This window comes from Callospermophilus lateralis, chromosome 3 (genome assembly GCF_048772815.1).
Source record: "Callospermophilus lateralis isolate mCalLat2 chromosome 3, mCalLat2.hap1, whole genome shotgun sequence".
Lineage (NCBI taxonomy): Eukaryota > Metazoa > Chordata > Mammalia > Rodentia > Sciuridae > Callospermophilus > Callospermophilus lateralis.
The window spans coordinates 28,748,482-28,772,402 of NC_135307.1; the positions used below are offsets into that span (position 1 = coordinate 28,748,482).

Genomic DNA, 23,921 nt, shown 5'->3' on the forward strand with positions numbered 1-23,921 from the left:
TAGAACCATGTATTTATGTTTCTTTTTTTTTTTTTTTTCCTGTGCTGGGGATTGAACTCAGGGCCTTGCACATGCTTAAACAAGTACTGTACCACTGAGCTACATCACCAGCCCTGTTTATGCTACTTTCTTAAATCCTTAGTGAACTGCCTTTGGGGCAAAATGAAATATTTATTCAATAAACATTTGTGGGAGAAATATTTTTTAGATCATTTAAAGAAGTCCGAAAGGAAAAGTTAGCAGTTACTTTGAATCATTTCTTTAAGTGGTTTATATGAAGTTTTCTTCAGGAAACTGCATGCCTCATAAGAACAAATGCCACCAGTTTAATTTGTTAGCAGTTTCAATGATGTTTTGGAGTAATTACTCTTAGTTTTCTGGAAGTTTTGCTGTCATTACTTTCCTCTAGGTAAGAAATTCACATAAAATAATGTTATTGGCTGAATTTGATCCTCTCAAATTCATAGGCTGAAGTCCCATCCTTCCATCTCTGAAAGTGACTATTTGCAAATAGGACTTTTAAAGAAATCATTAAGATTAAATAGGCTCTAATCCAATCTGACTGGTGTCCTTACAATGAAGAGGAAATTTGGACACAGATATGTGTATGAACAGACAAAAGACCATGTGAAGACAGCTATTCACAAAGCAAGGAGAGGCCTCAGAAGAAATCATCCGTGCCAGCACCTCCTGAACTGCGAGAAAATAAATTTCTGCTGTTTAAGCCACCCAGTCTGGTATTTTGCTATGGAGCCCTAGCAAACCTAATATATGCAATAATCAGAATTTTGCTTCATCAGCCCCAGAAGTCTGATTTGGTTTGGTTAGTGACTGAATATATTTCCAACAGTAATTAGGCTTAAATATTTTGTCATAAGATCCAATTTTTTTTAAAAAAAGATTTCAATGAAATTGAGACAGCAGAACTGAGGATTTTGTGACAACTCCCAAAGCATTTATTCTCAGTGCTCTTAAGAGTTCTGCTTTTTGTCAGTTAGGAAAGAGGCTGCCATGGCATTGGGAAGATACCAAAAAATCAGTGAAGGAAGACCTAGAGTCTTATTTGTAAACTGAGAGAGTTGAGCTAGTTTCTCAGTCTGTTCCAACTCTGTAAAATCATTCTAAGATGGAAGGTTCCAGATTTGGTCACTGAATGCTACCATAGGTCAGACACTGTTCCTGGCCGTGGGGTACAGCATAAATATAACGGACAAAAAACCAAACCGTCACATTGTGTACATTCTAAGGGGGTGCAGGGGATAAGCAAATAAACTAAATACACTAAATTAAATAGTATGTGCAAAGGAGAAAAAAAGAGAAAGGATAAAATAAAATTACCAGAAAGAGCCCGGGCCCAGAGACTGGTTCAAGGCCAACCTGGGCAAATTAGTTAAAACCTGTCTCGGAAAAGAAAGGGGGGGATGAAGACGGAGCTGGGGAACTTGGGCTGGGAGTGTGTGAACGCGGGCCGGGAGCGAGAGCTCTGGGGCAGGTAACACCTGTGCGCATGCGTGCTGGGTGTCGCGGGCCGAAGCGCGCTCGCGGCAAGTCCGTGAAGCGCATGCTCGTGAGCTCGCGCGCACTCACTGGAGCCCAGGTGCGCGCGGCCGGCGTCCGTGGCGGTTGATATCCGAGAGTTGGTGAAGCGCGTTTCGAGGTGATTTGGGGGAAGGCACGTGGCGAAAGGACGATCCCACGAGCTCTTCTACCACCAGAAGGGCTGTGGTGGCAGCTGAGGGCCGGCCGTTTGAAGCCAGTGCGCAAGGGCCCCGCGAGGCCCCTGCGGCCTTCCGACTGCGCGAGCGCCTTAGCGGGTGACCGGCGAGTTACGTCGCAGGCAGGGGAAAGGGAGGGGGTGGAGCCTGAGGCCTGCGAGGCAGGGCGGGAGAGACCCGGCCTGCGGTCTCCTGGCCTTCGCAACTCCGCACTCGCACGACTTGTGCTGTTTCTCCAGGAACCTTGGCCCAGGAAGTCCTAGGATGTAATTAGGAAATCGTTGCTTTGGGTTTAATCAGAATACTTACTAAACACTCACCCCACCCCACCCCGTATGCTAAATTAACCATCCGAGGTTCTGCAATTATAAGCCCTGGTTTTACGAGGTTTGGAAAACCAGCCACCTGCAAAGGAGTGCAGCCATGCTTCCCCCTCACTTATGAAGAAGAATAGGGTCCTTTACTGCTCACAGAACCTTAGTTTTTCCTGCAAGAAAACTTAAAAATCAAAGGCTTATATGCAAAGGAGTTTCTCTGTCTCATCCATTCTGTTCCCAGCCTCTTCCCTGAGGCAACTACGTTTAACCAGTAATAACAAGTCATCATAATCTCTTAATGCCTGTTTCTTCTTGATAGAAAAGTTGGACTTTTTTATTTCCTCCCGTGGCTTTACCTTCTTACAATATCTTAGCACTTCATTATAAGTTTTTCTAAAAGTCATGGTTATTGTGTAATGTATGTTACGAAATTAGCTTGGATTTTTTTTTCATGAATAATTTCTAGCTAATGTTTCTTAGCTGAATTTAATTTAGGCATCTGTTTTTGGTGAAGTGGTTAGAATTTCGAATACTGTCTTTACGGGTCAACATCAAGTTAATTATGATTTCACTTAAGGGCATGTGGGATTTAGAAAGAAGCAATGAAATTATGAGTGCCTCTTTGGATGTTAAGTCCATTGCATCAAGCATTAGTTGTGTGATCTGTCTAGAAATAAGAGGGATAATTTTGTTTTGTTTCATAACTTGGTTTAATAAGAGATTCCATTTACCTCAAATGATATTTCTTCATATAATACTTGAGAGAAATGGATAATGCTGTGTAACTCTGAAACTTTGATAGTATTTTTTTCCCCCAATAGGAAATTATTTCCATTTGGAGAAGGAAACCAGTGCCTGGCATTCTCATCACCTCTACCTGCCATGATCAAGTGCTTGTCAGTTGAAGTACAAGCCAAATTGCGTTCTGGTTTGGCCATAAACTCTTTAGGCCAATGTGTTGAGGAACTTGTCCTCAACAGTATTGATGCTGAAGCAAAATGTGTGGCCATCAGGGTGAATATGGAAACCTTCCAAGTTCAAGTGATAGACAATGGATTTGGTATGGGGAGTGATGATGTGGACAAGGTGGGAAATCGTTATTTCACTAGTAAATGCAACTCGGTAGAGGACTTGGAGAACCCAAGGTTTTATGGTTTCCGAGGGGAGGCCTTGGCAAGCATAGCTGACATGGCCAGTGCTGTGGAAATTTCATCCAAGAAAAACAGGACAATGAAAACTTTTGTAAAACTGTTTCAGAATGGAAAAGCCCTAAAAGCTTGTGAAGCTGATTTGACTAGACCAAGTGCGGGGACAACCATAACAGTTCATAACCTATTTTACCAGTTACCCGTGAGGAGGAAATGCATGGATCCTAGACTGGAGTTTGAGAAAGTCAGACAGAGGGTAGAAGCTCTCTCACTCATGCACCCTTCTGTTTCTTTCTCTTTGAGAAATGATGTTTCTGGTTCTATGATTCTTCAACTCCCTAAAAGCAAAGACATATGCTCCCGGTTTTGTCAAATTTATGGTTTAGGCAAGTCCCAAAAGTTAAGAGAAATACATTTTAAATATAAAGAGTTTGAGTTTAGTGGCTATATCAGCTCTGAAGCACATTACAATAAGAATATGCAGTTCTTGTTTGTGAACAGAAGACTGGTTTTAAGGACAAAGTTGCATAAACTTATCGACTTTTTATTAAGAAAAGAAAGTACTATATGTAAGCCAAAAAATGGCTCTGCCAGTAGGCAGATGAATTCAAGTCCTCGGCAGCGGTCTACCCCAGAACTCCACGGGATATATATCATCAACGTGCAGTGCCAGTTCTATGAGTATGACGTGTGCATGGAGCCAGCAAAAACTCTGATTGAGTTTCAGAATTGGGATACTCTCTTGGTTTGCATTCAGGAAGGAGTGAAAATGTTTTTAAAGCAAGAAAAATTATTTGTGGAATTATCAGGTGAGGACATTAAAGAATTCAGTGAAGATAATGATTTTAATTTATTTGGTGCTACTCTTCAGAAACATGTGTCTTTAGATGAGAAGCATGATCAGGGCGGTTTCCAGGAAGCGTGTTATAATATTTTGGATTCTTATGAAATGTTTAATTTGCAGTCAAAAGCTGTGAAAAGAAAGGCTACTATAGAAAATATAAACACACAGAATTCTGGGGATTCAGAAGCTATCAGAAGAAAGACAAATGGCTCATTTTTGTACACTTATGAATCAGATGACCCCAGTCATAGTAATATGACAGAGTTATCATTATACAACAAAGACAGCTGTTGCTTAGAATCAAGGATGTTAGAACAAGAGACAGTTGAAATATCAGAATCAAGAGAAAGTGAGAAACATAAAAAATCTTGCTTGGAACATAACTCTTTAGAAAGTCCATATGGAATCAGTTCAGAAATGTTTTCAAGCCCTTTTCAGATACAACATCACTTTGAGGAGAGTGGGGTAGATTTAGAAGTACAGAAAGAAAGTACTACTGCTAGTGGCATGGCTGCCAACATCTTGAAAAACAAAAGAATTCAGAATCAACTTGAGAGGTTTGAAGATGCTACTGAAATGGGATGCCAGTCTCTGCCTTTTGAGACAGGATTATTGAGCATACATAGTGCTCAGAGAGAAAAAGAGCCCAGTGATTGTGGAAGAATAAATGTTTTTAGGTTTGGACAAGTAAAATTGTGTTCCACTGGCTTTATAACTCATGTCCTTCAAAATGAGCAAACTAAATCAACTGAAGCAGAACAGTCATTTAAAAATTATGTACAGCCTGGTCCTGCAAGTGCCCAAGAAACATTTGAAAGTAGAACATGTCATTCATTTGATACTCCAGACATCAAAGGTTTAACCAGCACTCTAAGTAAAGAATCTGCTCAACTGCTGAGCAAAAATTTTTGCAGACAAAATACAAGTTATGGGCTAGAGAACAAACCTATAGCAAAATGCAAAAATGTTACTGTTTTTCAGGAAGGTGATAAAGAATCACACACAGGTTGCTTATTGCCCAATATATCCTCTTCTTTCCCTTGGTGTAGAAGAGTTACAAATGGTATTAAGAAAACAGATAAATTGATTGGTTCCTCCAGACCTGTAGGCCGAAAGAAGCTAAGCTTGACTTCACAACTAGGATCTTTAGAGAAGTTTAAAAGGCACTATGGAAAAGTTAAAAATCCTGTAGATACAGAAGTGGAAGAAAATAATATTGAAGTTATTACCAATCTCAGTCCTCAAGTCAAACCTGACACTCCACTGAAAGACAAGAACCACTTAAAAAATTCTGACGTCTGTAAAATCACTACTATAAATTGTACCAACTCAAATGGTAGTTGTCAACCAGTAAGTCACATCCTGTGCTCAGAGAAGTTTCCACTTTCCAAAGAAGATTGTTTGGAACAACAGATGCCTTATTTGGAAGAAAGTCCTATAACTCCAATGGAGTTATCTCACTTGAACAGAAAACCTTCGGATGTTGAGAAGTCACCTGAATCACTGGCCTCTAAATTATCCAGACTGAAGAGCTCTGAAAAAGAGGCTCAAAGGATGGAGATTAGGAGTCATTTTATTGAACTTCCAAATTCAGATTCCAGCAGGGAAGACAGTAACTTGTTCAGTGGGTTAAACCTAGATTTTTGTGAGTTGTTTAAAAATGAACCTGAAAAAACAGACAGCAGCGTCCTCCCAAGGTCAGATATTGTCATTGAGGTTATTGAGGATAATTCCCTCAATGAAGACAGTGAACTGCATTCAGGCAACAACAAAATGGAGAACACTGCAAAACCAAACACTCCTTTGGAGTTACCCTGTAGTGATTCTAAAATTATCGCTCAAGATTCAGATGTTCTCATCAGCGCTTCAGAGCAACAGATAGGAAGTTCTGATTCTCCCAGTGGAATTTTAATGAATCAGATAGAAGATACCATAGCCAACCAAAATGGAATTTGTTCCTGGAGTGAGAAGTCTAAAGGAAGAGCTTGTTCTGAAAACGAAGAGTCAAACACATGTTCTTTGGATTGGCAGCAGCATTTTGATGAAGCCCTGGGAAGAATGGTTTATATTAACAAAGTCACTGGACTTAGCACATTCATTGCTCCTGCTAAGGACATTCAGACTGCTTGTACTAAAGACCTGACAACTGTAGCTGTGGATGTCATACTTGGGAATGGTAAGTAGTGTTCACTGGCTTGAAGTACTTTTGAAGATGGGAATAATGGCCAGGAGTAAGGGAATTGTCCAAAGATGTTGATCTCAGCAGACAAAGCTCTCGAAGACTGATTATAAAACATGTGTTTTATGGTATACGAAAACTCTCCAACACTAAATACAGAAATACAATGAAGGATTCACCTAGGCTGTAAGTGTATGTATACACATCTATGAGTGTGTGTAAGAGGAAGGGCAAAACAGCCCATTTTAATAAAAATGGTACTATTTAATAGCCTAGAAGATCCACAGTGCTTCCCTATCCCATTTTCCCCCTTCCCATAACTCCTCTAGAAACTTTTCTTTAAAGAAATGAAAGTTTCTCTCTGTGGCTTCCAGGCTAAGGGTAGAATGATTTTGTAATCATCCTCCATTTTCCAATAAAACCTATGGCTCAGTGCAGTACTATTTATGAACTTTTTCCCCCAGAAATTAGCACTTAACCATAAATTTTCAAAATATAGGCTGAATATATACTGTCATAACCATACTTTTCGAGTGTACTTTATTATAATGCATATGGTAATCCACTTGATCTGTTTTTGGTATAAGAAGATGTTATTCTGGAGCATAATAATGTGACTTTTAGATCTTTATGAGGTTACATTAGAGCCTGGACTAGAGCTCTAGGTTCTCAGGTCTCAGTCAACAAAGTGACATTGTTTTGGCAATGTGTTGAGAGCCAGATGTTGGAGATGGTAAACCTGCTTTCTGTCTGACTATACTCTTGGCTTTGCACTAGGAGGATTAAGTGTTAAATCTGCATCCGTATTATAAGTCTTGAATGCTGCAAAAGAATGGATATTTTTCTTTATGATGATTATATCAAGCAGGGGCCTCTGGCTTTATATAAGTTTTATAAATAAGACCTTTATTTTTCCTTGTTTTACAGTTTTTTCCTTGTGAAAAAAGATAACTTTGGGTAGTTTCAAAGTATTCAATAAGAGGAGAAAATGCTTCTCTTTCAGTATTGCTCCTAAGACTATCAAGTTGCTCTTAAGGCAATTTTAAGTAGTTTTCAATTTAGGTCATTTTAGACCTGATTTTCACAGAATGCTTATCAGAAGTAAATTTAAGGCACCAACACCTCATCTTCCTGAAATGCAACTGCTTCTGATATGGTGCCAAGAGATAGTTGGGTTACATTCAACTGCAGATGATTATTGCCAAAATAAAAGGGAAAGTCTTAGCTGCCATACTCAACATAAACACTTGCTCCTGCTAATTAAATCTAGATGTTTAAACACTTCAATCCACTTAACTTTTTGGAATAGTTTATCTTTTAATGAACTTTTTGAAGGTCATGTTAACTGATAGTTTCCTAATGAAGAATATCTTTGTATAGAAACAAGTTCATTACAAGATGATTCCTCAGCACCTTCCACTCACGTGGAATGTTACCTTTCTGGAAATAGTTTGTGCACAGTGGTGCATTAGGACATGGTTGAACCAAAAATAAAAATGTTACATGAGATAATTTCTGTTGAACTGGGGATTGAACCCAGGAGCCCTCAACCATTGAGCCCATATCCCCAGACCTTTTTTATATTCTATTTAGAGACAGGGTTTCACTAAATTGCTGAGGCTGGCTTTGAACTTTGATTCTTCTGCCTTTGCCTCCTGAATCTCTGAGATTATAGGCATGTACCACCGTGCCCACAAGAAATTATTAAGAGGTAACTTGTATTTATTGTGTAGAAGAGAGGATACTTTATAAAGGTAATTTTTTTTGGGGGGGACCATGTGTTGAACCCAGAGATCTTAATCACTGAGCTACATCCCCAGCCCTTTTTATTTTTTATTTTGAGACAGGGTCTTGCTACGTTGCTTAGGGCCTTGCTAAATTGCTGAGGCTGTCTTTTAATTTCTGACCCTCCACCCTCAGCCTCCTTAATTGCTGGGATTATAGGTGTGTGGCCACCATACCTGGCAACATTGTAGGATAATTAGCAACATTCCTGGCCTTCATATGCTAGATGCCAGAAGCACCCTTCATTCAAGTTGTGACAATGAAAAAATGTCTCAGACATTGCTGAGTACCCCCACCCACCCTATGCAAAATTGTCTCCCATTGAGAATCACTGTAACCTTAGTGTCTTCACTCTGTCTGGTATAGATGAATAATTCGACCAAACATTAATGTGGATGCCTAAATTAGCAGATTAATTTCATTAAAGAACTTCTGATTCTCAAGCTAGTGTTTACTAGTCTTTATGTTTACTAGTTTATGTCTTCATTCAGTTTGTAGAGAAAGAAATTTATGTGATTTAATTTTTAATAGTTTATTTGTATGTTGAGTTTAAATTTCTAGGTTTTTCTTTTTGATATTTAGGGTCTCAGTACAGATGTCATCCTTTTAGAAGCGACCTTGTTCTTCCTTTCCTTCCAAGAGCTCGGGAAGAGAGGACTGTGCTAAGGCAGAATAACAGAGGTGGGGGCACTACATTTCTGGGACACCTCTTATACACCTACTACCTAATGCAAAAAACAAAGCAGGGTTGCATTATTAAGCCTGATCAGTGCCAGCTGTGTCTTACTGGAACCAGGAACTCCCTGCAGCCCTATTTAACAGCAGAACTAAGTAATTCAGTGCATTCATTTAGATCAGAAATTACTTTTCCAGACTTGAGGTCAGTACTGGGTGATTATGCATAGTCTGTGGTGTCTTGTGATTGAGGAAATGTTTGTTATTTTTAAAGATTGGAGTTGCACTCCAAGTTATAGTAGTTTGATCTAAGCAAAACTTTTTGGAAAAAGTTACAGACATTTTTGTTTGTTTGTTTGTTTGTTTCTAAAAATAAAAAGTATATTTTTACCTAAAGGCGGTGAGGCTACTATTTTGAACCATAGTTTCTTCTGGACTTGTATTCTGAAATCTTACTATCAGTTTAGAGAAAATCTATGATGTCAGAAGTTACTGTCACAACTATAGTTTTAAAAGTAACATACCAAACAACTTAGAGATATAATGTAGAAAACTCTAAACATTTGTAGAATATTGGAATAATATGTCTGATCCTTAGTTTTGAGGCTGCAACCAAACAGGACAGACTATTCATTCTTTTTTCCTGAGCTTCATGATGCCAGCTTCACCTGTCTCCTTTGTCTTAGATGCTGTGGATGATGCTGTTGGTAGTGAATCCCTTCAGTCTTTGTTTTCAGAATGGGACAATCCAGTGTTTGCCCGTTACCCAGAGGTAGGTCTGTAGCAATTTTTATTTGCCTGTTATTTTAATTTGAATTTCATTTAAGCTGGGTATGGGCATGAATAGCTATACTAATTTGTAATTATGAATGGAAACTAGGCATGTTTGCAAATGATTTATTTGGAAATTAATTTTTAACGTAGAGAGGAGGAATCATCATTTTGGAAGCTCAGGCAATTTGAATTAAATGTGTATAATCAGTGTACATCAAGTGAATGCATTTACCCTGACCTACAGCTTTAGTAAAATATTCAGAGTGATGATAATAAAAGCATCATTAGATAAAGCAGTGAATCTTCTATTGGACAACAGTTCATTGTTGGACCTGGGTACATGTTCTGTTCTCACTGCATTATCACAGAATGTTCTATGTGTGTTAATGAGGGTGTATAATAGGTGAACATTTGACTACTGATTCTTCAGTTAAGCTATCTTTAAAGACTTGATCATGGAGCATAGACAAAGTGTTCTGAAACAATATTGGTTTTTGTCAGTTATTTTGTTTATGAACAAAAAAATGTTAAGGGAAAACTGGGGAATGAAATTGGCCAAATGATATTGTTATATCATGTGATTTAAAATGTGATGATGAATTCCATTATTGTGTATACTTATAATGCACCAATAAAAATTGTTAGTTAAGACTAATTCTTGGGACATTTTTAATCTATAAATTCCCTGAGTTCAACCCACCTTTTTTAGATTATTTGAAAATGAATGCTTTTAAAGGATTTTGAAATCTGGTAAAACAGACATAAAAAATCAAATTTATGTCTGTAGATATAAAAAATTAAAATTTAAATGATGGTTTTGATGTCCCCTAGGTTGCTGTTGATGTAAGCAGTGGCCAGGCTGAGAGCTTAGCAGTTAAAATTCACAACATCTTATATCCCTATCGTTTCACCAAAGAAATGATTCATTCAATGCAGGTAAAAATTGACTTTGTAATCAAACTACACTAGCTTTTGTGAAATTGGAATAATTTAATAATTGAGACCATATTTGCCGAAGCACTTGGGGCTTATTTTGTTTGTTAATTTTTATTTGTTTTTTGTTCTGGGGCTTTTACCCAAGGGTGCTTAGCCACTGAGCCATATCCCCCAGCTCTTTTAATTTTTTTAATTTTTGAGACAGGGTCTCTCTAAGTTGCTTAAGGCCTTGTTAAATTACTAAGCTAGCTTCGAACTTGCAATCCTGTTGCCTTAGCCTCCCGGAGTCTGGAGATTACAGGTGTGCATTACCACACCCAGCTGTTTGTTAAGTTTTATTGTACCTTTTATCATCAGAAGTAAAAGCAAGGGATTAATTATAATTACAAAGAAAGAAATGTCCTTAATAGTGTAAACAGGTTTGAAGGTAATGAATTATAGATTCAGGCTTACAGTTTCAAGGAATATTAACACATTTCTATAGAGAATTATATGTAGATTTTGTGTGTGTGTGTGTGTGTGTGTATCTGTATTTTAGGAAGGGTAACTGGGGATTGAACCAAAAGGTACTTTATCACTGAACTAAGTCCTCATCAGTCCCCCCCACCCTGGGCCTCACTAAATTGCTGATGCTGGCCTTTAACTTGGGGTCCTTCTGCCTCAGCCTCCCAAGTCATGCAACACTGGGCCTGGCTTGATTTTTATATTAATTGATAGGTCAACAAATATCAATAAATAATTTGTAAATCATTACTGTCCTTAACTAGGGAATAATGCATTTTTTAAAAAATGACCCTCTATTTTGTGGGGCTACAAAGACTTAACCAAAGGGACCCCTCATGTCATCTGCTTTTCTGTTTTGCTCTCTATGGCTCTCTCAACCTCCTTGATTTCCAGTTTGGAAACAAACTAGGAAACCAGACAGAAGTAGGGGAACTCCCAATGTGGCATTGACCTGGTATTGAAGCAAGGGAGCAGTTGGTTATGAAACAGACCCTGGACAGTGGAATAGGCTAAGGGATTTTTGGGGGGTGCCTCAGATATCTGGACAGAGAGGAGCCATCAAGGTCTGAAGCTATCAGGGGCTTTTTACTGTTTTAATAGAGTAACTCTTCCAGAATGGTTTTTCTTGCTTTCACATAAACTTTAAATTTAAAGTTATTTTAGTTCTATTTGTTAGCAATCTGTGGTTATATTAATAATACTCTGGTCATATTACTTATTACTAAGAATCACTCTGTTGGGAAATTTTCTCATCTACTCTAAAGAGTTATTACTCTGTTTCTCTTACATGCTTTTTTTTTTTTTTTTTTTTTGTCTTCCTTTGTGGTCTCCCTCTTTTCATATCTTATGATCACTCTACTTACCCATTCTCTCTCTCTCCTGGTACTGGGGATGGAACCCAGGGTTGTGCACATGCTAAGCTAACGCTGTACCATCAAGCTATATCCCCAGCCTAATTTGTTCATATTTTTTACCTTTCTTAAGGATTCCCTCAGGTTTGGCAGCACCTTATCTCAGTCTTAGATATGAATGTTATAATGTAAACTACTCTAAAATACAGTTTTGTGTCCTATGCAGATGAGCCTTTGTTAATTTTTATTTAGCATTGTACCATTTCTTTGAATGTTTGGCAGGTTCTTCAGCAAGTGGATAACAAGTTTATTGCCTGTTTAATGAGCACTAAGAGTGAAGAGAATGGCAAAGCAGGTAAGAATGGAGGTTAGCCTCAATTAATAAGCCAGCTAGTTTTCTGATAACTTCTTTTTTTTCACATTACTTTATTAGGTGATAACTTCTTTTAAGGTAATTTTTAGTATACAGTGCAATTTCAATGATTTGGATAGATGAAGAAAAACCCTCTAAATTAAGAATATTATGAGGGGCTAGGGATGTGGCTCAAGTAGTGGTGCGCTTGCCTGGCATGCGTGCGTCCCGGGTTCGATCCTCAGCACCATACAAAAAACAAGGATGTTGTGTCCGCTGAAGACTAAAAAATAAATATTAAAAAATACTCTCTCTCTTTAAAAAAAATTTTTAAAAAAGAATATTATGAAATAGCAGTTTTAAATACATTTAGTTTTATGTACCTATACATGTATCATAAATAAGACACAGATTAAACTATTAATAGTAGCTGCCTCTGGAGTAAAATGGGGGTGGGCAAAGGGGGAAATTTAATCTTTGACTCTAAAATATTTTATATTGTTAACTTTTTCATAACGTTTTTATATTCTCCCTCTATAATAATAGAAAGCTATATAATAAACCCTGTTAGGTTTATCAGGAGTTATTCAGAATCACTTGATAACCTGATTTAATGAAAAAATAATAGTTCATACAAAAGTTTAACTTATACAGCATATACTAAATGCCTGCCCCAGGCCCTAGGGATACAATGATTGGGAAACGTAAATATGAGGAGTAACAATTACACAAGCACATAGTTTTCACTGTAGTTCTTGTTATGAAGGAGAAATAGAAGATGCTGTAAGAACCTGTTTTGTCAGGGAGGTCAGAGAAATGTTCTCGGTGAAATAAGGTCTGAAATATGAGTATGAGTTAACTAGGTTTAGAAGATGGGGAATAATGTACACAAGTTGTGATTTCTTCCCCTTTAGCAGGAGCGGCTGGAGATGAGGCTCAGAGAAGTAGCTAGGAACCAGATAGTCAATGCCAGTTACTAGCTTTAATTTGTCCCGACACTGATTGGAATGATTTGAAAGGTGATTGTTTTTTTTAATTATTTGTTTTTTGATGTTGATTTGGGGGCAGTTTGTGTCACATCATATTGCATTTTGAAAAGATTGTTCTGGGTTTTTAGAGTGAAGAGTGGATTTTGAGTTCCAATAACTCCAAGAAGAGTACAAGGAAGACATTGCAATATCTAAGGAATGGTGGTAGCTGGGACCAGGGTGGGCTAGGGAGAAATGAATGCATTGGGAAAATGTTTAGGAATCAACAGGGCTTGGTGATGGATTTCTAGTTTTCTGGCCTACATAGCTAAGTGGACAATATTACAAAACCAAGTTGGAGATGTAGCAGGCTTGTAGGGGGACAATGTGGTATAAAAATCATGAGTTAGTCTAACTTCTCTTTGAAATATTCCAGATGAAATGATAAGAATGTTTCTGAATTACAGGTGTTACATTAGAGATGTGCTGTGACCTGACGATATTAATTTGAGTAGTCAGCATAAAGCTTATCATTGAAATCCTGAATGTAAACTTTATCTCCTAGAAAAAGAGTAGTGAGTGAGGAGAGGTCCTGAATCTAGAATGATTCCAGCATTTAACAGCTAAGTAGAAAAGTGTGAACCAGCGAAAGAGATTGTCAACGAACAGCAAGTAAAATAGTGAGAAAACAGAAAGTTATGTTGCAAAGCCAAGACTTTGTGCCAAATACTGCTGAGATGTTTAATAAGTGAGGATGTTTAGTAAGAAGACTGATTTTGTGACAGTGATCAGCAAATGAGAGCTTTTGAGTGGAGAGGAAAAATGCTGATGGTACTAATGGAGACTGTGAGGGAGAGACTCAATTTGTGATTTGGAAGTGAGAGACCAAGGAGGGTGAGGGTATGGGTAAGACAAGAATTTTTTTTTTTTTTTGGTACCAGGGATTGAACTCAGGGGCACTTGACCACTGAGCCACATCCCCAGCCATATTTTGTATTTTATTTAGAGACAGGGTCTCACTGAGTTGCTTAGCACCTCACTGTTGCTGAGGCTGGCTTTGAATTCGCGATTCTCCTGTCTCAGCCTCCCAAGCTGCTAGAATTACAGGTGTGCACCACTGCGCCCAGCAAGACAAGACTTTTTAATGAAAGACTATTAAGTGTAATTACGGTAGTCACCCCCCCCTTTTAAAATATTTGTTTTAGTTGTTGATAGACCTTTATTTTATTTATTTATTTGTGGTGCTGAGAATTGAACCCAGTGCCTCACACATGCCAGGCAAGTGTGCTACCACTGAGCCCCATTTCAGTAGTCACCCCTTTTCTGTGGTTTCACTTTCTGCAATTTCAGTTACCCACAGTCAACCAAGGTCAGAATATATTAAGTGGAAAATTCCAGAAATAAACCATTTATAAGTTTTAAATTTCATACTACTTTGCATCTTCTTCTATCCCACCCAGGATGTGAATTGTCTCTTTCTCCAGTGTATCCACAATGTGTATACTACCTGCCTATTAGTTGCTTGGTAGCAGTTTCCATTATCAGATTGACTGTGATGGTATCACAGTGCTTATGTTCAAGTAATCTTTATTTTATTTGATAATGGCTCCATAGTGCAAGAGTAGGGATGCTGGCAATTTTATTATAATATTTGTTATAACTGTTCTATTTTATTATTAGTTATTATTGTTAATCTCTTATTGTGCCTAATTTACAAATTAAACTTTCTCAGAGTCTTATATGTATGGAAAAAATCATAGTACCTACAGGATTTGGTAAAATCTGCAATTCCAGGCATCCACTGGGAGTCTTGAAACATGTACTTTGTGGGCAGGAGAAGACTGGTATAAGGAATGCTAAATAGTGCAAGGTTCCCAAAAAGACCCGTGGCAGATAACCCCGAGTAGCAGTGGAGGGTTGGCTCTAGATTTGTAGACTTATGAGTAAGTGCCTCTAAAGTTTGAGAGCATTTAATTCTCTTTTGTGTAAGTGTGGTATACATACACAATGGAAAGAGAATAAAATTATGGCATTTTCAGGTAAATGGATACAATTGGAGAATATCATGTTAAGCGAAGTAAACCAATTCCAAAAAACCAAAGGCCAAATGTTTTCTCTGATTGGGGGATGCTGATCCATAATGGGGTGGGAGGCGGTGTGGGAAGAATGGAGGAACTTTGGATTGAGCAAAGGGAGAGTGGCGACGGGAGAGAGTATGGGGCAGGAAAGATTGTGGAATGAGATGGATATCATTACCCTATGTACATGTATGATTGCACAAATGGTGCGACTTTATATCATGTATAGAGAGTTGAAAAGTTGTGCTCCATTTGTGTACAGTGAATTGAAATACATTATGTTGCATGTATAACTGAGTAGAATAAATTTAAAAAATTCTCTTTTACCTTGTTTATATATGTCAGAGGTCATAGATCAAAGGCAGATTAACCTAAAGTTCTATCAAAATTATCATGAATTATAGTATAGTTTTACCATACTTAGAAAATTAATAGATTTTTCTCCCTTTTTTTTTGGAGTGGTACTATGGATTTAACTCAAGGGCACTCTACCACTGAGCTATACCCTCACTTTTTTTTTTTTTAATTTTGAGACTGGGTCACACTAAGTTGATTAGACTAACCTTGAAACTACAGTCTTCCTGCCTCAGCTTCCAGAGACACTGGGATTATAAGCATGCGCCATTGTGCCTGCTCACGCATGCTAGGCAAGTACTCTACCACTGAGCTATGTCTCCAGCCCCCTTTTTAGGGCCACCTTTTTTTTTTTTTTTTTTTTTTGGTGGGTATGTGTGGTGCTAGGTATTGAACCCAGGGCCTCGTGCCTGTCAGACAAGCACTGTACCAACTAAGCCATATCTCCAGCCCCATCTAGCCCCTTTTTCAAATTTTATTTTGAGACAGGGTTTCCCTGAATTGCTGCAGCAGGCCTTGAACTTTTCAGTGCTCCTGCCTCAGCCTTGAAAGTAGCTGGGATTACAGGCATGCACCACTGACTTCTTTGTTGCAGGTACCAAGGGCGTTATAGATGGTACACAAAATGGGTGTAACCACAAAATCTTCAGATGTTCAAAGAAGCAGAAGGAACTATTGAAATTTCTCTTAAGAGTCTATATTAATATTGTTAGATACTACCAGAGTATCTCTAGTAAAAGAGTAAATATTTATATGCTCTTAAAAGAAACCAGAGTACAAGAATGCTCTTAGATAAATACATTTTTCTAAATCAAAATGCAAGTATTTTTTCATAAACACCAAATGCAACCTATTCCTTGACTTAATTTTGATATTTTCATATTTTTAATGGATAAATTGACAGTGTGTTCACCGAGTGGTGAAATACCAGGAAAGTCTTTACTCCTGTGGTCAATTATTCTTTTAAGTTATAATGAAACAAATTCTAGGTTTGGCATTTTATGATGCATGTTTCTGCTTACAATAAAATATAGTTGTTCACTTATGACACCCTAAAGAATAAGGATTCAGGGACTGGGGCTGTGGCTCAGAGGTAAAGTGCTCGCCTACATGTGTGAGGCACTGGGTTCTATCCTCAGCACCACATAAAAATAAAAAAAATAATAATAAAGATATTGTGTCCACCTATAACTACAAAATAAATATTAAAAAAAGAATAATGATTTATTCATTTATTCTATAAATGTTTATTGAGTGCCTACAATGTGCCAGGTGCTGTTTTATGGGCTGAGAATGTAATAGATAAAAATCTCTGTTCTCTTGAAGCTTCCATCCTGTTGGGTTAGAATATCAAAAATGTAGCTTCCATCATGAGTAATTATCTTCTACATTCTGTTTCATTCAAGAAATGGGAGACATCAAGAACACTATGTAGGGGCTGGGGTTGTGGCTTAGTGGTAGAACACTCGCCTAGCATGTGAGGGGTGCTTGGTTTGATCCTCAGCACCACATAAAAATAAAAATAAAGGTAATTGTGTCCAACTATAACTAAAACAAAACTTTTTTTGAGAAGAAAAACTATTTCTCTAGTCAGGTGGAAGCTGAGTTACAGAGGGTCTTGGTTATTCACATTGGGTTCAGTTCCAACTTTGAGGTTACTCCTTCACAGTTTAAGATTTATTCCATCGTTTTGCTCAAAACAGGATATTCAGTATTCATCAAAACCGGCTGGTGTTCCTCCTATCCTCAAAGGAGTTTAAAATTCAACATTTTAGAGGTTGTTCTTGTGGTTGAACATGCTATCGGAAAATGTAAAAAAAAAAATTCTTTTTTTTCTTCTTTTAATCTTAAGCTCCTGTGCCATGAATTTGATAGTGCCATAGAAATTATTTTAATCTCTTGAAGAAATAGGAAAAATAGACACTAATCACTTTGATTAAATACATAAATCTCCACCTGTTGGCCAAAAATAGCAAATTGCAAGCTAAAAAATGAAAGCCCAAAGACCTACTCTTCAAAAGTGAGACCTGTAGACAGGATCAGCTGGAAGTTTGTTGAATTGCAGAAGCTTGTGTATCACCACTAACCTAAATCAGAATTTGCATTTCAGTAAGATCCCAGGTAACATGTATGCCTCCAAAGGCATACATGTTCAAGAAGCCTGTCTAAAGCAGCCAGTGGGCAAACCCAGACATTGCCTGTTTCTGAATAGCCAGAGAGATAAGAATGGCTATGTTATGACGTGGTTGAAAAGCAAAAAAAAAAAAAAAAAAAAAAAAGAATATTTATTGACACAGTAAAATTATATGGAATTCTTATTTCAGTGTCCTTAAACATAGTTTTACAGGAATACAGCTATAATATTCACATTTTGTCTGTGACAACTTCTACTTAAACTGAAGAGTAGCCATGACAGATATCATTTGACCCCAAAAGCTTAAAATATCTCCTCTTTGCCCCTTCATAGGAAAAAAAAAATTCTAAAGTGTACAAGAAATACATTCTTCATGAGTTGCTTCATGAGTTGCTGATTATAATAATGTCTTAATGACTCTTCTTTGTATTAAGGTTGAATATATAAAGCAAAATTTGTATTTAAACATTAGGAAATGTAGAACTTTAACTTTGTTTTATAAATGAAATACTGACGAACTAAAGAGTTTTTTTTTTTTTTTTTAAATCAGGGATAATTTATTGTTCTCCCCACAATTTCTCTTTTTTAGGAAATAAAAGGTACCATTGTTGTCACTTAGTATACTCTCATGCTTATATTGTTAAATAGGTTGAATGAAACTTTTTCTTCCCCTCCCTCAACATAATGATTATTTTAATCTTGATCTGAGAATTGGAACCTCCAGTTATCCTTATTGATCTTGTAGGTGGAAACCTGCTAATCTTGGTGGACCAGCATGCTGCCCATGAGCGCATCCGTTTGGAGCAGCTTATTACCAGTAAGGATCTCTCTGCAACTAGAAAAGATTTGAGATACCCCAGCAGAATTAGTATAGCTGAAAGTTTTTCTCAGTGGAACTGTTGTGAGTAAACATGCATTGTATGTTAGAAAAATGAAGCTGAAGTCCTTCACTTTGGTTTTTTTTTATAACTGGAATGTAATAGTTTATTAATACTTACTTGATCAAAGGCATATTTGCTATATGTTATTATCCACCCAGCGGTACCTAAGGTCTGGGCTAATTTTGAGGGGGTTTGAACCCAGGGGGACTTTACTACTGAACTACATTTCTGGCCCTTTTTATTTTTTATTTTGAGACAGAGTCCTTTAAGTTGCAGAGGCTTGCCTGAACTTGTGATCCTCCTGCCTCAGCCTCTTGATCTGCTGGAGTTGTATGTCTCTAGGCTAATTTATTATGGCATTCAGCACCAAGATGTGCCTCTTTTCCCACATGATCTTGGTGTACCTTCATCAAGTTCAGCAGGCAGAGAACAGCAGCTCAGAAGGTCAAATATATTGTTTTTATTTTAAAATAAAATTTGTTATTTAATAGTTTAACCAAATTCAATTATAAAAGCATAAGAAGAAATATAATGTTTCCTTTATACCCTTGTCCCCATCCTAGCTCATTTCTCTTCCCCACAGGCAACCAAATATTAATAATTAATACTAAAATAATGTGTGTCTTTCCAAAGTCAGCATATGCTTTTTAATTTTTGCTACACATGTGTGTCTTCATGAGGCAGCATGTTCAACCAGGTGGTAAAATACCAGCAAAATCTTTACTCCTATGGTCAAGTAATGAAAAACCTTAATATCAAAGAATTAGTGAAGAATCTAGGGAACTGTTTCATAGGCTAGACTGGCAATGGTATTACCACTATTTTCACTTTTTTTTTAATAAAATATTGGGAAAGATAAAATAAAAACCATCTTAGAAAAACTTTTGCCATTTGAGAAGAAAGCTGGTGGATTCTCTTCAGAGACTGGGAAACCCTTCTGATGCACAGAAGAGCCTTCTTGAGCTATAGGATGGCAAACCCATATATTTGCCCAGGAATCTACATTATGCACCTCTGTTATTTAAATCACATTTACTGCCAGGTGTAGTGAAGCACCTATAATGCCAATGATTCATTAGGCTGAGGCAGGGGGATCAAAAATTTGAGGACAGCCTCAGTAATTTAGTGAGGCTTTCAGCAATTTAGAGAGATCCTGTCTCAAAAAATAAAAAAGGATTAGGGATGTAGCTCTGTGGTAAAGTGCCCCTGAGTTCAATTCCTAGGAACAAAACCAAAAACACCCTCACATATATCATCTACAGGAACATTGAATTGTTTGTTTGTTTGAATGTGAAAATTAAATCTTATATTCCTTACTTTTGGAAAATACTACTCAAATGAGTAAACTGACTGTATATTTCCTAGTTTGACTTTAATAATGGAAATCCAAAGTCCCGAACTGAACATTGTAAACATATTACTAAGGACTAGAGCACTTATGTCATGGCTGTACCTTACCATGCTTCATTTTTATCTAAACATAGATTTCCCTTCTTACTCTTAATCCATTTATTTTTCTTCTAACAGATTCCTATGAGAAGCAACAACCACATGGCTGTGGTCGAAAAAAATTACTATCTTCCACTATAATTCCTCCACTAGAGATAACAGTGACAGAGGCACAAAGGAGACTCCTATGGTTAGTATCACCATGAAGATGTGTTGTTGATAATATAAATTCTCACAATAATTCTGTCAGGTATTAAACATGACTATTGTTCCATGTTCAGAAGAGGAAACTGAGACCAAGAGAAGTTCACATGATGGCTTGTCCACGGTCATAACGATTATAAAGTGGCAGAGCAAGCACTCCATGGCAGTTCTGATTCCAGATGCCGTTCTTTCCACTGTGTCACAGCTGTTGAGTATAGGATAGAGTTGCCCTCGTAATTTTTTCCAGGAGTTGGCTTAGAACAGTGTTTGTGCTCTGCTGTTTCTGAAGGCAAAGTAAGTGCAGTAATTGCTTCCATTCTGCTTTGTCTTGGTTCATTCTAGATTTTTCATTACCATAATCATATTAGGAAGAAAGTAAAACACTGAGATGCAAGAAGGGACAAATCATATAGTGAGTCACAAGATAGGACATTTCCCCCCTTTTGGACAGCACAAGTGTTAAAAATTAAAAATATGATTGTCTATCAATTTAGTTCAAGTTTGGGAATCTGGTGCTGCCAATACATCTTTCTCCCTGGGCATAATTTATACTCGAGGCAGATTCCTTTATTTATGTCCCCTGTTAATCAGGACTTGTCATTTTCTGGCTGTTAATTACCCCCGTGCTTTAATGCTGATTCAGAGCATTTTCAGACCTTATCTTGTGCCTTCAATAAGAAGTTAGCACTGTTCCCGAGTGAAGAATAAAAACTTAGGAACAAGATTTTGAGACGTATTGATTATCTTAGTGTCAAGGATATGTTCCAGGACCCCCAGTGGATTCCTGAAAACATGGATAGTACTGAACCTGCATATATTGTTTTTCCTATGTGCCCCAAAGCATGGCCATATATGTCAGAGTTAATCTATCTTTCCATATTTCATGCTCTAGTGCCTCCTTTGTTTGTATCACGACTATTTTGTTTTGGGGTCATTATTAAGTAAACTAGGGGCCACTTGGAACCAGTAACAAAATCCCGAGACAGTTAATCTGATAACTGAGATGGCTGCTAAATGACTGTCAGGTGCATGGTGCATACAGCACATGGGTGTGTGGGACACAAGGATGATTTTGTGGGACAGCATGAGCTCTTCCTATGCTACTGAGAATGGCATGCAGTTTAAAACTTGTGCTGGGAAGGTGTAGTCAGTGGTAGAGCACATGCTTAGTATGTGTAAAGCCCTAGGTGCAGCCCCCAGCACCTAAAAATTTTTTTAATTATTTATTTTTGGAATTTTGCATTTAATATTTTTGTATCATGGCTGCCCACAAGTAACTGAAATCTCGGAAAGTGGAAATGTGGATAAGAAGGGAACTACTGTAGTTCAAATAGGAAATTTGAGAATAAAATCCCAAACAAACATATAAGTATGGGGAAAACAATACAGCTTTTAAAGCTTATGGCAATTTTTAAGAAACTATCAGGTACTTGGAACTAGAACTGAAATGTCAGTGAAGTAAAACGTTTACATTTGAGGCTATTTCTTTAGGTATTACCACAAAAATCTGGAAGATCTGGGCCTTGAATTTATCTTTCCAGACAATAGTAATTCTCTGGTCCTTGTGGGAAAAGTACCACTCTGTTTTGTGGAAAGAGAAGCCAATGAACTTCGAAGAGGAAGATCTACTGTGACCAAGAGTATTGTGGAGGTGAGACAGCTTCCAATGGTGAGGAGACTGCTGAGTGAAACCTCAAATTTTGTGGAGAATCTCTATATTTTTCAGTATTTTAACATGCATTTACTGAGTTTCCTAGCAGTTTGCAAGGTGCTAGAAATTCAAAGGTGCATTAGCTCAAAGTGAGGAGGAAGATTTAGATAATTATAGTACAATGAAATTTGGCTAGTAGAGATTTGTTCAAAAAGTGTTATGGAAGTACAAAATGAGTACTGTGCCCAGGGAGGGGAGGTGAAGGAAATTGCCACAAAAAGTCTGTTTTGTTTTCTTTCCTCCCTCTTTCTTCCTTCCTTTTCTTTCTTTCTTTCTTTCTTTCTTTTTTTTTTAAACAATGGATTGAACCCAGAGGTGCTTAACCATTGAGACACATCTCTAGCCCTTTGTTGTTTTTTATTTGAGACAGAGACTCACTAAGTTACTTAGGGCCTTGCTGAATTGCTGAGGCTGACCTCAAACTTGTGATCCTCCTGCTCTTGAGTCACTGGAATTATAGGTATTTGCTACCACACCTGGCAAAATACAGTTTTCTTAAGAAAGGTTTTGTAGAAAGGTAGAATCTTCCAGATACAGAAGAGGAGAGAAAAGCATTCTTGACAGAGAACCAATGTCAGAGACTTAAAACAGATCTATATGGGGGGAACTATTAATAGATATAGCTCCAATTAAGATATATATGGGGGAGTGTTAGGAGTAGATGAAGGTAGGTAGGTTACCAAGATGAATCATAAAGGAATTTAGCTTTTTATATGGGTACTTGTGTTTCATCCTCTGGTCAGCCGATGAGGAATTTTAAACAGTAGAGTTAAATACATTTGAACCAGGCACAGTGGCACACATCTTTAATGCCTGCTGCTTGTGAAGCTGAGGCACCAGGATCACAAATTCAAGGCCAGCTTGAGCAATTTAGCAAGACTCTTTCAAAATAAAAAGGGCCAGGAATGTAGCTCAGTAATAGAGCACTTGCATAATGTGTGTGAGACCTTTCCAGTACTACAGAGAAAAAAAAAAAAAGATATATTTGAGGTGGGCATGGTGGCATATACCTGTAATCCTAGTAGCATGGGAGGTTTAGACAAGAGGATTGTGAGTTCAAAGCCAGCCTCAGCAAAAAGCAAGGCGTTAAGCAACTCAGTGAGACCCTGTCTCTAAATAAATGTAAAATAGGACTGGGGATGTGGTTCAGTGGTCAAGTGCCCCTGATTTCAATCCCCAGTACCAAAAAAAAAGATACATTTGAGATTGTATTTTTAAATATGGTTACTCTATTTATATGTTTTAGCAGAGGTTCAGAAGCCACAGCTGGAATGTGGCCCTGGAGGTGTTAGGAAGGACCATTACTTCTTACTTTATTTCATTTTTTACAACAAATATAATTTATTTTGTTTTGTTGCTTCCCCAGCCATCTTGTTTTCCATTATAGCTTTCCCTTTTTTCTCTACTGATTTAGAAGTTATATACTCCATTCATATTTTTTAGAGACTAGTCTTGAATTTTTACATGCATAGTTAGCAAAGTTTAAAGGTAATTTTTTTCTCTGTCCTCTTCCTAAACTGTATATAAACATTCCCTTTATCTTCCATCATTCCCTTCTCATCTTCCATGTTTTTGTTTAATATTTTATTTCCACCTTGTTTTTAAGACTTCAATGATCATGAATTCTATAACACTAAAATTAACCAAAATATTTATCAGAGTCTTTGTTTGCTGTTGCCTCCTATATCCTACTGTTCCTTCTGGGTGGTTTTCTTTTTACCAAAATAAATCTTTTAAAAGTTATTTTGTTAAGAATCCATGAATTATAAGCTGTCTTTGAAAATTCTTTATTTTGCCTTCATACTTTCAAGATTGCCTAGCTGAAAACATCAGCATTTATCCTTTAATATTTTGGAAATATTCCACTACTTTTGACTTTCTTTTTTTTGCCGCTGAAGTTCAGTCAGTCTAACTATCACTACTCTGTGGGTAATCTGATTTCCCCCTGGTTGCTTCTTAGATTTTCTTTTATGTGGTGCTGAGGATTGAACCCAGTTCCTCATGTGTGCTAGGCAAGCGTTCTACTACTGAGCCACAACCCAAGCCCTGCTTTTGGATTTTT

General features: G+C 37.4%; 1 protein-coding gene across 4 annotated transcripts in view; it reads left to right on the forward strand.

Annotated features, from left to right (window-relative positions):
* Positions 1-1,610: 1,610 nt before the first annotated feature.
* Positions 1,611-23,921, forward strand: part of Mlh3 (mutL homolog 3) — a 32,332-nt gene continuing 10,021 nt past the window's right edge. For 2 of the 4 annotated variants that reach the window (XM_076849843.2, XM_076849844.2), the window contains exons 1-9: positions 1,611-1,657; positions 2,854-6,200; positions 8,571-8,669; positions 9,350-9,435; positions 10,269-10,373; positions 12,011-12,083; positions 18,360-18,431; positions 20,023-20,134; positions 21,640-21,799. In XM_076849843.2, coding sequence (XP_076705958.2) covers positions 2,915-6,200; positions 8,571-8,669; positions 9,350-9,435; positions 10,269-10,373; positions 12,011-12,083; positions 18,360-18,431; positions 20,023-20,134; positions 21,640-21,799 — 3,993 coding nt within the window. In that variant the 5' untranslated portion in view covers positions 1,611-1,657; positions 2,854-2,914. The remainder of the gene's footprint in view (positions 1,658-2,853; positions 6,201-8,570; positions 8,670-9,349; positions 9,436-10,268; positions 10,374-12,010; positions 12,084-18,359; positions 18,432-20,022; positions 20,135-21,639; positions 21,800-23,921) is intronic. The other 2 variants (XM_076849846.2, XM_076849845.2) reach the window with 2 other exon arrangements.